This window comes from Apteryx rowi, unplaced genomic scaffold (assembly GCF_003343035.1).
Source record: "Apteryx rowi isolate R43461 unplaced genomic scaffold, aptRow1 scaffold_48, whole genome shotgun sequence".
Lineage (NCBI taxonomy): Eukaryota > Metazoa > Chordata > Aves > Apterygiformes > Apterygidae > Apteryx > Apteryx rowi.
This window is the reverse complement of record NW_020450738.1, coordinates 487,720-500,012: the sequence shown is the minus strand read 5'-3', so window position 1 is coordinate 500,012 and position 12,293 is coordinate 487,720. Positions and strand designations below refer to the sequence as shown.

The following is a 12,293-nucleotide window of genomic DNA, read 5'->3' as shown; positions in this document are numbered from 1 at the left end:
ATGTTTTGAATGAGCCTATCTTCATTGAATAATCTTGCTCTGGGAAATAAATGAAAAGGTGGTCAATTTATCACATCTTTGGTTTTGTGAGAATAAATTGACAGAGGTGCGTTTTAAACAGATAAAACTGTTTCTTCTGCTTTCACGGTTTATTTGCAAGACCTGGATAAGGTCCAGATAAATTTCTGTTGTTGCTGGTCTGTATTTTAGTGGCTTGTGGTTTGTATGGTGGTTTTAGTGTTTGTTTGTTTTTTCTTCCCCCATGGATGCTAAACCTTGTAATGCTTCTCCACTAATAACAAGAAATATGGAAGCAAATAATAGCTTGCTGTGAGGCGGACATCGACAGTCACTGTGCAGACCAGGTTTTGAAAAGTCAGTCTCTCTCTCTTTTTCTTTTTTCTGATGCCTAGGGCTTGACATGCCTCTCTGCAAATGATGTGTATGCCCCTCCTCTTACCCTGGTATGTCTGTGACTGTAGAGTCAAGTCTGCACACGAGCTATCTGAGTTATGCAGAAATGTGAATCTGATGCCAAAGTGTTGTCTCTGTCCCTCTTTTCATTCAGCTCTCTTCACAGGTACCTATGCAGCATGGTTTGGTTGAATCACTGGAAGACTAAATATAGTAAGCATAAGATTATTTTATTTTGAAAGAGAGCCTGACCAAGTATTTGTAAATATATTACAAGTGCTAAAGAGTATACTTTTCTTTATGTGAAGGTGGCATTGAAGCTGCTTCAGTGGCTGTGAACAGAGGGGCCTTCCCTAGAAAGGGGATGCATGCGTGTTGGGGGTGGCTTGCTGCTGCGCAGACGAGACTTCTGATGAAGTGTGAAGGCAGGAGCAGTTCTTGTTTCTGTAGTGCTTTGTTGACTGCAGGGCCTCCCTGGGGACAGTGGATCTGCATGTGCTGAACTTCTGTTTCTCAGCCTTGAGAACAAAAGACATTCTTTCTCCCTTTCTGGAAAAGATTTTGGAAAAGAAAACTCTATATTATCAGTCTAGGCTTAAGATTTTGTTAGACTGATTTGATTTTGTTCCATACACAACTGGGAATGTAGAAGCACTTGTACTCCTTAGCAAGTAAGTCCCTCTGGATGCCACTTGGAAAAGGAAGGATTGCTGCTTTAGAGTTTTCTTCTTTTGATTTATCTTCTTGTTCTTACATAAGCTTACTCTTCCCTGCTCTTCCAGTATGGTTACAAATAATATTAATACTGGTAGCTTTTAAACCAGCATGAATGGCTTTGTTAAAGTTATGACATACTCTGTGACTGACTTGTGTTATCCCGATGTGTTTCAGAAGGGATACAAAGAGGTGATAGGAGTGTTTCTTGGGAGTGCTGGTATTGTTGGCTTGCATTGGCTGGGTAAAGGATGCAAAGGTGGGCTTTGGTAGCTGAAAAAGTCTGAGTGAGAAAGCCTGGCTTAGTCTGAGGAGATATGTTTAGATGATGGCAAATTGCAAAGCATTGGCAGAAGGAGTTTCAGCCTGTGTACGATTTATAGCAGGAGGTCTTAGTGGAGGAAGAGGTGATAATCAGTACTTCTTGCTGCTATGGTTTGTTCTAGCAAGAGGCAGAAGCAGCTGTCCATGTTCCTCACCTTGCTTTATTTCTGAGTTACACCAGTTAAAAGAAGATTTATGTGAATTTTTTATCAAGAGAAACCAATTCAGTGTCCACAATAATGGAAAGTTTTGGATATCTAGCTCTTAGAGAACTTGACCTCCATTTTTAATTTCATTTCATTTTTCATGTTGTCACTGAATTCTGGGCCTGCTGCGAAGATAAAAGTTAGAGCTGCTAGACATTCATAGTCCCTACACAGTTCAGTGAGTGGCATCCTAGACACAAGGTGTCTTAACATTCATAATTTCCATCACTTACCCCGTTTCTTGCTTTGACTTGCTTCTGATTCTGTAGTTGAAGGCCTGAATAAAAAAGGGAGAAAGTCTAACTTTATAAATAGTGTAAACTGTGTATTACATGTACATTGCAATATACAGGAGTTACTTTTTAAAGGGTTTTCAAGTGCCCCTAATGCTAAAAGAGTGTGGGATCATCTGTAGTTAGGGGCACTTTTGATTCAAGCTGTGCATGACAAATTTCCGTCACAAAGTTGCGTTTTTCRTGAGGTTCACAGGAGAAGAAAACAGAAATTCAAAAAAAATTTTTTTTCTTTTTCAAATAAATGTGAAAATGTATTTCTGGTTATGAGCTTTATCTCATCCCTAATCCTAGTAACCTCACTGCAGGCTTTACCTGGACTGATTCATTTCTTCTTCAGCATCTCCCCAAAGAGGAGGATGAGGCTTTTTCGGACTCTGGATATTCATGTTCTCTGCTGTATTTTCATTCATTGCACGTGGCTGATAATTCAGCAAGTCTTTGCCAGTCAGTTCTGAGTGAATCAGATTGGACACGAAGTTTTTCTCTGAAATTTGAAGGCAGCAGACATTTTATAAAAGTTCCCACTTGCCAATCTGGATGTTTAGGAGCAAATTCTGGAGTTTCCTTATCTGAGCCTCAGCCTGGGGTTTTCAAAGGCCTTAAGGAGGTAAGAGAGATGTGTTCCATTTGCTTTCTGCCTTCCCCCAGCCCATGACAGCCTGGAGCTCTGCTGGGAGTGCATACTTTTCCACCCAGCACCAAATCTGAGCGAGCTGAAGTCTGAATGACTATTTTCTATACACTGTCACCTTCCTGTTCAGCACAACCACACTCAGGCCAAGTGCACTTCATTGGATCCTGTTCTTTCCATCTCAGCAATCCCATTCAATTCACGTCTGTGAGAATTTCACGGTTTTACACAAATATATGAGAGGGTAGTTCTTTCAAAACTTGTGTGCGTTTGCATGCATTACCTTTTATACTTGCCCTTGAGAGCCATCCTTGGATCTCTGCAAGAGAATCTGTCCGTAAAATTTTGCAGAGTTTCTCCAGCACCTAGAAGATGTACAGGATAGTTACAATGAGGGAAGAGATGCTGATTGGCAACATGGTTATTTTGTGTTTTTCAGTTTAGCTCTAGCTTTGTGAGCGTGCAGTTTTACAGCTGTGCAAATTGTCTAGAGAGTGTACCATCAGTTTAGCTGTGGTATGCAGCTCTGTGAGCTAAGGACACCAGTCAGCAAAAGGTGATGCTGGGAGAGTACCATGTACAGAGAGCACTTAAGAGACATCGGAAGGAAACTGTAAGCAGTGGTTAGTATATATAAAGCCTCTTGATAAGATACATAATATATGCAGGCTGTTTTCTAGAGGACACATTTCAGCCCATGTGCTATTTGCACTGCTCTGTCAATGATTTCTAATAGCAAGTTCCAGTTATGTGAGAGCAACTCAAAGTAAATGCTGAATAAAAATTTAAGTTGATAGAATTCACACTGGGGATAAAAATCTGACAAATAACCTCCAGTGATTCAACATCCTCCTCAAGAGAAATAAAAATGTGCAACAACACAGGAAATCATATACTACAGCACTCATGTTTTACCTTTATTCCCTGATCCAGGTAGCTTGGGACATAATTCATGTCCTCTTGGATGTGAGGATCGTGATGCAAGTTGATGAATGGAGAGGAAGGCTGGGTGAGAGAAGCAGCGTGGATTTCCTGGCTAGTTGCAGGTGGTGTAGAGGTTTGGAATCGTTTTTTCAAAAGCTTTTCCAAAGCAGAAAACAATGTATAAAGAAATAGCTTGACTCCATTTAAACAGCAGTTAAAGGCAGTGTGAAATAGATGACTAACACTGGTCCCCAGCAAGGCTGTGAAGCAGAAAACACGTCTAAAACTGTTAGAGGTTCTATTGAATACAGCTACAAATAGGAAATGCGCAGGTTGTTACGGCCTCTAATACATAGTCACCAAGAACAATACCAGATATTCATAATCCATAATGTTGGATTTTTCCCTTTATTGGCAAAGAAAATATGTGGAACAGTCCACCATGTTTTGCTTTGAAATGTCTTTTTGGAACAGCTCTGTGTTTTGGAGAGATTTGCATTTTGGTATAAGAAAGAAAGTGACCCAGTGTAACAACTAATGGAAACTGGCTGAGGAAGGGATTGAATGTGGGCCTCTAGATTCTGTTTGCTTTTTAGTCATGAATTTGTAGTGTGCTGCTGAGTGACTCTTCACTTCTCTGTGAGCAGGCTTACAAGTCTGTGAAAAGCACTGGAATCATAAAGTGCTCAGCGGGTTTTGTTTGTAAATGCAGTGGGGAAACCTAGAGGAAAAGTGAAAGGCAACTAGTGGAGTTATTAACAACGGTAGTTTACTGAGTGTGGCTATAAAACAGTATCTGGCCATTACATATGGTTATTTTGCAGCCAAAATACAATACAATACAATAGACAGAGTTTGAAGAGCTGTATTCTGTATATATAACTGAATAGTAAAGATAAAGCATGGCCTTTACTATACCCAGCTCAGGAACCTATGAACAACAGTGAGAGAGAAGAAAGCAGTTAAAAAGAGGAAAGTTCCAAGGAAAGTTAATCCTTACTTTCAGGGCCTCTACAGCAAAACATCTTAGCAGTGCCCTCTCATGTCCAGTAGCAATACAGCAACGCTTAAATGGACTTTTTTGAAAGCATGTGCAGTCCTCGTTACGATACTGTATTTGTAATGGAATAGTAACTTATTGCTCAGCTATTGCATTGTCACTGTAGAGGAAATGAGTAATTAGATAAGCTGCATCTTGAGACTAGGGAGTTATGACAAAGAGAATCTTTTACTGGAATTTATAAACACAGCTGCAAAGTTGGATCTGAATCCCTACTTGCTTCTTCTACARGACACTGTCAGCAAAAGTAAAACTGTTATTGGCAAATAATCTAAAGAATCTCTGTGTTGAAAGGGGAGAGTACAGGTTTTTCCTGTACTTGTTTTTTGTATATAGTGTGATAGGTTTTTCCTCACCAGTTTGAGACTAAGTGAATTTTATTCTCATCTTCATCGAGTTTAATGATTTTTCTTACTAGCAAAGCACAGTGAAATTGCAATTCCCTGGCATGATATCAGTGATCTGTGTATGCTTTGTATTTCTGCTGTTTATTTTTCACTGGTAGTTTCATAACCAATTGCCATGCTGTTCCAAGTTTAGATTATGTTATTCAGCATCAAGAAGCTTTGAATGTTTCCCTCTTCCCCCTGCACTTCCCCAGCAGTAATTAAGCAGTGACTTTTGCATGGAAGAGCATATGGCTCCCTGTGAAACCTAGAAAGAAGCGTTTCCAAGTTTCTCCTTCTCAGCTTGCCTTTTCTAAACTCTCTCCCAGAGTTGTATTGGGGTGTTTGTTTTCTCCATTGGCTTGAGGGTAGTGTACTGACAATTAGTTTTTACACAGATACTTATCCCACCAAGAAAAGTTAAAATTCTAAAGAGATAAATTCTGATCTTTTGTCAGATAGTAGCTTGCTGCTTTGTTGAAAAAAGAAGACGAAAAAAAAGGTAACAGCAGCATGTGTACCTTCTGATGCAAATATTCTTTTTGGCCTTTTACTGAAGTAATCTATCAGAGACAGCAAGGCAACAGTCAGATTGTACATGAATATATTGGTGTATGATGTCAGTAGAAAACTTTCCCAAACTAAACCAAATAAAGGGACAACATGTAACAGCAGTGCCTAAGACTGTTCTGGCAAGTAGGTAGTAATTGGGGTTTTTTTGATGAGCTGGCTTTAACTATTTCATCTGCTGTGCTTGCAAACTGTAATGTAACTAGCAAGCTAACTTGTAACTGCTGACTACCCTGATTTATATCCACTCTATAAGCTTAAGCTATCATATTTTCTTCAGGCAAAACAACATCTTTAATATCATATTGCAGTCAGAAAGGGGACATATTTTTCATCTTCTATACAAGTGTGTTTTCTTTCCTTGAAGCTCGCTGTCGCACATTTCACATACATCCTCCTCAAACCTTGCAATTCACTGTAAAAGAAGCAGGAAATTCACCCAGGCTCTGCAGGTGTGGTGCAAATACAGGGTTAACAGAGGCATCTTCATGGCTGTTGTGCTGTGCAGGTAAGTAGGAGGATTAATGTCATTCTTAAGAAGTTTATTTCATAGGTTTAAAAGAAAGCTGGGTGCAGGATAGTCTTATGACTACCCAGTATTTTGCATCTGGGAACAAAGAAGGTTCATGTTCAAGGATCCCTCCTTTTCAGTTTAACACAGAACATTTGAGCAGTGTCTTCTGCTGTTAGTACAGCATGTGCTCAGACTCTTAGTCACAACTGTTGATGTAAAGATACAGACTCAGCTGAAAGCAACACATTTATAACTTGGTTATCACCCTACTTAATACCATAGCCATCCCCAGCTCTAGTGTTCTTACATTTTGGATATCTCCAAAATGGAGGTATCCATTTGGATACCAATACATTTTGGATCCTCACATCCCTCTTTTTGGGTCTGTGTTGCCCTCCTTATCAGCCTGAACCAGTCGATTCAGATTACAGTTTTCAGAAGTGTGAAAGAGAGTGCTAAAATAAAAAATTGTATGCCAGTTTTTTTTACTTACCTTTTTAAGTGAAGTAGGGGTATTTGGAATCCCTTTAGGGATGTCTCCAAGTCCTCCTTCCCCGTGTTCTGGAAGTCAACAGGCAAATTGTTTTCACAAGTTGAAAAATAAAGGCCATAAGATACATTATGTCCAGGGTGCCATTTTTAATTAAAATACATTAGCCATGTTTTAGAAATCTGTAAGAGGGTGTATTTCCTTCCCTTTTTATTTGCTTTTATTACTTTGCACAGCAAATTAATGCAATTCTAAGCTGGGATGCCTAACAAAGTTAAGAAAATCCTGAAAAATGTGTCTCATGAATGTACATTTACAGCACTATGTAACTACTACTGCAGAATGCTGCTCACAGGTGCAATAATTGCTGATAATTGTGACAAAATATTAGATGTCTAGTGAGTATGTGATCTTTAAAACATATAAAGTTACAAGTGTAATCAGCAAGGAGAAAAGAAATCTATTAAATGTGGTGGCTAACACAGAAGAGAAGAAATGCTTGCCTTTTTAACATAGATTCATTGCCCTAGGTTCACTTCATGTGGACCTGAGCTGTGGTGAGACAGTGCCCTGACTGAGATCTGGTTCCACCTTCAGCAGCTGAGGTTCCTTTTCTGCTGCTGCATAAAGCAGCAGTTCGGTGCCCCCCTACTCACGTGTCCTGGACCGTGAAGAGCCTAACCCCTTTCTCATGCAAGCCTCGAGCCTTGGAAGGTAGTTGTTGGCAGATGCATTGCTTGTGGTGTTCCCAGTTAGCACATGTTGTTGATCAGCTTTGTGCTCCAGGACTTCTGTTTTGCCAGCAGATACGTGTTCTCTTAAAAATCTGCCTGTGTCTCTTACAACACAGATAGGAGCATTGTTTATCCCTGTGCAAAAAAACAAATGGAAACAAGTCTTTACTACAATAAGCTAGCATGCATAGTAACTTTGTACTCCCTCAAAAGGGAGTCTGTGGTGGATGAATGGAAAACAAACATAAAACATAAATTTGTGTATAAAAATAAAGAGCTTATGGAATGAGTCAAAGGGAATTTCAAGAATCTGAGAATCCTAGCAGGAAAAGTACTACCCAATTGTGATAAAATTTGCAAATCCAGTATGATTTAGTCATTGCATTAGGTCCATGGTTGATCAATCACAATCTGTGCTGCTCATACCAGAAGCATGATGGGAGCAGAACTGGTAGCGTATATGAGAAGAGGTTACCTTCTGTCTTTTGAGAATACCCCTTGGAGCCAGAATTAGAGAGAGAGACATAGATGAGTTCTGTATCCACCACTTCACATGTGTAGTCAGCTGGAATTTTTATTTTTCTCAAGTATTTGAAAAAACTACCCTGTGCTTTTTCCTTTTGACCATCTAGTGAGGCTTGTTCTGCATCCGCAGGTTCCTGAGTCATACTGAGACCAAAATCCCAAATGCATGGCGCACAGTGGCCAAACTGGGTGTACTGGAATAATCTGTTAGAAGGCTCTGAACTGTTACCGCATAACACCTTTTGAACACCCATTTCTCTGATTATTTAACCAAAGCCAGTCTGATAGCACAACAAGCAGAGGGAGGTATTTAAACAGTGAATAAAGAAAGCATATTTTAATAGATAGCAGAGGGGCATAAGCAGTCATCGTTCTGTTATAGTGGACAGTAATCAACCTCTTACTTGAACAGTGATGATGTTCCAGATAAAACCTGGAGAATGGCCAGGTATGGTGAAGCACCCTTATTTAGCAGYGATAATTAGAAGTTAAGTGTCATTCTTGTGCCTGTCTTAAAAAGCCTGTTATCTTAGATGAGAGCAGCAGAAGTTAATGGATTGTTTTTCAGATGCCATTAGAGAATTTGTTTTGTTCACCTGTGTGAACTGTGTGGTTTTTGTGCAAATTCATTGTGTTTTAGGGCAAGAAAGACCAGTAAACAGTCTGTTCAGGCTACTCGGAAAGTATYTGTATGCCTCTCTCCACACTGTGAGCTCTCTCCCCTCCTCTCCCAACAGGTTGAGCTCATTCATTCCAAGGTATCTATCTTGTCCAGGTCCTGGATTGTTTCTTTTGTATCATCTCCAATTTTAGAGCATTCTTTAAAAGGGAAGATGATAGAGTTGTACCTAGTATTCCTGTATCAAATTTTACAATGCTATATGCAGAAATAAAATTAATTTCCTTTCTCATCTCATTACCCCACTCACCATCCTGGGTTTACATTACCTTATGGTGGTCTGTTGCACAAAGAATTCATGCTGCTTTTCCATTAAGAACCTCTAGTCCTTTTCGGACAAGTGCTTTTGAAAGTATTTCTGTTCTCCCTTATTGTGGCTTGCGTTCTTTTGTTACTAGATGTATAACATTGCATTTAAATGTTGTCTAACACTTTATAATACCATTTTTTAAAATAAGAAGTTTGAATACAACTCCATTAAACATATTACAGAGGTTTAAGCATCCTACAAGTATGCTGTTACCTTTTCATTAAATTTATATTTTCAAAGAGTTAAACCAAACTTTTATGTTCTATTTTTACAGGACCTGTTTTCCAAGAATCCAGACACACTAACTTGCTTATACTCTGATCTTTTCACACTTTATCAGCTGAATCCTTATCAACAGTTCCACCAATTTGTCTCTGGGCTGCTGGCAGGCTAACAACCTTTAGCTGCCTTAGTGAATCCTGCCTGTTCTTCATGACTCTTGGCTCTGCCAGAACTTTTTCAATTTCCTCAGACTTCTCTGCTCTTCAAGGACTTAAAAAGTTGTGCTAGGAACTTTTACAAATAACATTACTGGCTTCAACTAATTCTTTAACATTCCTGCATGCAAATTACCAGGTTTGTTCATTTTTACAACATTAAGCTCTGGCAAGATGTCTTTGGGACTAACAAATCTACTGAGAAACTGGAAAATAATTTACTGTGAGACAATTTTTTCTCTTTCCAAATATATATCTTCTTCTCTTCCAAATATATATCTACACCTTTTTCCTGCACCAGTCTTAGCAATTTCATGCTGTATTTTATTAGTGGGCCTATGCAATTGGCAGAATGTCTTTCCTTCCTAATATATCTAAAAATAACTCCTTAGTTGGCCCTCCTTACATGTGTGTCCTCGTAGTTCCTAGCATCAGTTTATTGCAGTCCAACACACATCAATTAAGTTGAAAAACTGCCTCCTGAAGACACTGACTGTGCATCTGCAAAAAGTAGAAGTACATGTTGGACTGGAGACTTGCAGATTTAGAGTTTTCCTGGCTTTCATGTTTATTGTATCTCACAAACTAAGCTCAGATTTATGAGCCTCACCATTAAAAAGATGGTTCCTGCAACATCACCACAGCTTTGTATTGAAAAATCAGTGTTGACTTTTTCCTTCTTAAACCCTACCCACTGGTAGGCCAGTTTATACCCTTCATGTTCAGAGAGATTGTAGGTACGCGGTTCATTCCAGTGTAATGAACTAGGAGGAGAAAGTTGAACCCAAAAACTGAAATTGAGTGAGTCTGTAGATGCATTAGAAGTACTGGAATCCTCCTTGCTCAGATACAGTAATAGGAATTGAAACAGAACACTTTATTTTTATCATTAAAGTCAGTCAAACTGATTTTAAAATAGGAAGCAGTTTTATTAAGTAATAGATGATTTTTTTCAGAACCTTAGTTCTAACAAGTATCTGATGTAAGATACATACTAAGCAGAAAGTAATTACAGCTGAACATTACTTTAGTGAGATTAATGAGTTAGTGAGTTAGTAGAGTCTACAAAGTTGCTTCTGAAACAAAAGCCAATCTTTAAAAGTGCTGTTTCTTCTCTTGCTCATGCACTTGGTACACTGCTTTTCTCTGTATTTCTTTCAGGTGTAAGAATTGTAATCACAGCCAGATCTATCATGCAGCAGAGCAGCACAGTGTTTGTAGAACAGCAGGTTAGCATTACTACATGCTGCATTGTGTACTAGGTTACTCCTTGAAAGGTATGAGGATTATATAGGTAAAAAAAAAAAAAAAAGTGAAAGACTGTCTCTCTAGGTAAAATTTCTGGCACTCTTGGTACACTTGTGAGTACAAAAGGAAAGAGAAATAAATTAATTTAGCTTAAAAGAATTTCCAGACAGTTCTTTTTGTGAAATGGTTTCAGTTGTACCTTGTAAAGAATTTAGTGCTGCTGACCTTTACATTGTCAGTCTGAGATTTTCCATTATTGAGGACAAGTAAAGATGCTTAGTGGCTTGAAATGAAGGTAATRACTTTGTGCGTGCATACTGGAGTGTATGTTCTAAGATGTGAGCAACAAATTTGTAGTGAAGTGTGTTTTAATAGAACTTTTTCAATGTTTTATTCTGAGTAAGATGTCCTTCGCTCCTGTCTGTGCAATGAATACTTCACTAGCATGCAAATGACCACACCAGGAACGCTGCATATCCTTATTGTCCCTGAAGGGTCTCAGTATTTCAGTCGTGACTAGTCATAGTTCCAAATGTGGGATTTCCTACTGAGTTTGTGCACACTGGTGAAATGCTTCTCTTAGCAAGATAGTGGAAGCAGGAAGGGTGGGTGATTTTTAGAACAAAATCACATTACAATCACGTTTTTCTTCATGCTTGCCAGGGCAGTTTTCCAGGCTAGCTATGTGGTCCATGACCAACTCTTACCTCGTATGTGACAGACCATCCTAGGATGGGGAACATGCCTAGACAAGAAGTATGTCCCATCTGAGCTTCTAGAAGGAGGGTAACGCAGATTGTTCTGCAGCATGTTGTGGTTGAACTGAGGTTCAGGCCGTGACTTGAAACTGATATTCATTGTGTAACCTTTTTTATTCTCTTGCAGAGTGTCGTTTGGGAGAACAGGTTGGCCCTCCAGCTCATCAAGTGAGGCCAAATCCTGGAATTGAAATAAAGACCATGAATTGACACAGACAGAAAGGTAGCAGAAATTTCAACTACTGTTTTTCTTGTTAGTGCTTTATATGTTTTTACCTCTTCCAAACACATTTTGGAGAAGCTCTAAGCATAGGAGGGTGGAAGCAAGCTACCTACTGCTTCACTCCTAAGTAGTTACCTCAGTCATCTAATACTGCCTGTGGTCACTTTTCAGCTGTCAGTCCTCCAGCTGCTCTTACTTCCATGTAGTTTTGTTCAGGAGCTCAACTGCTCATTGCCATGCATAAATGAGACACCTTTGTGTACTAATAGAGCATATTAAAATACAGGGATAGATTGCTTTCTGACTTGTGAAGAGAAGTGAAGGGACTAGTAATGAAAGCAAAGGAAATGTCCAGGCCTTTTTGATTTCTGTCTTTACTAAGGCCTGTGTATGCAGCAAGGCAGTCCTATGTCTCTTAATACTTGGAATCTGTTCTAGATTTTGCTTTTAGAGGTTGAATGATAGACTACTAGCTATTATTACCATTAACTTGACTTTTTTTCCTTCAGTGCAGTAGAAGTCACTAGTGTTCACAGTGTTCCTTGTCTCTGACACCTTGGTTAGGCTACTCAGAACAATAACCTCTAAGGTTGGGAACATCCCGACAGTGGTAGGTTATTGAAGACACCTTGCAAATGTCATGCAGAAGGTTTATCTAATCTACCTCACAGTGGTCTAGAATCAAGTTCCTTTGAGTTCATTTCTCTACCATGCCCTGGTGGTCAGTGACACTAATGAATTACAGGTAATGTGATATGTCCCTCAGAGTTCTGCCCTGGCCATTGCTGGCTTCATGTATGTGCCTCCCAAAGGACAGTTTTTAACCATGTTTCCTAGATTAAAATGATAA

General features: G+C 39.2%; 1 protein-coding gene across 1 annotated transcript; it reads right to left on the bottom strand.

Moving 5' to 3' along the window:
• Window positions 1-1,709: 1,709 nt before the first annotated feature.
• CUNH4orf17 (chromosome unknown C4orf17 homolog) lies at window positions 1,710-12,043 on the bottom strand. Its single transcript, XM_026078389.1, has 9 exons — window positions 11,927-12,043; window positions 11,170-11,401; window positions 7,186-7,398; window positions 6,533-6,600; window positions 3,501-3,665; window positions 2,869-2,950; window positions 2,267-2,438; window positions 1,892-1,935; window positions 1,710-1,783 (listed from the first exon to the last, which is right to left on the bottom strand). Exons 1-9 carry the CDS (start codon window positions 12,041-12,043, stop codon window positions 1,710-1,712), a joined length of 1,167 nt encoding a protein of 388 aa, XP_025934174.1.
• Window positions 12,044-12,293: the final 250 nt, after the last annotated feature.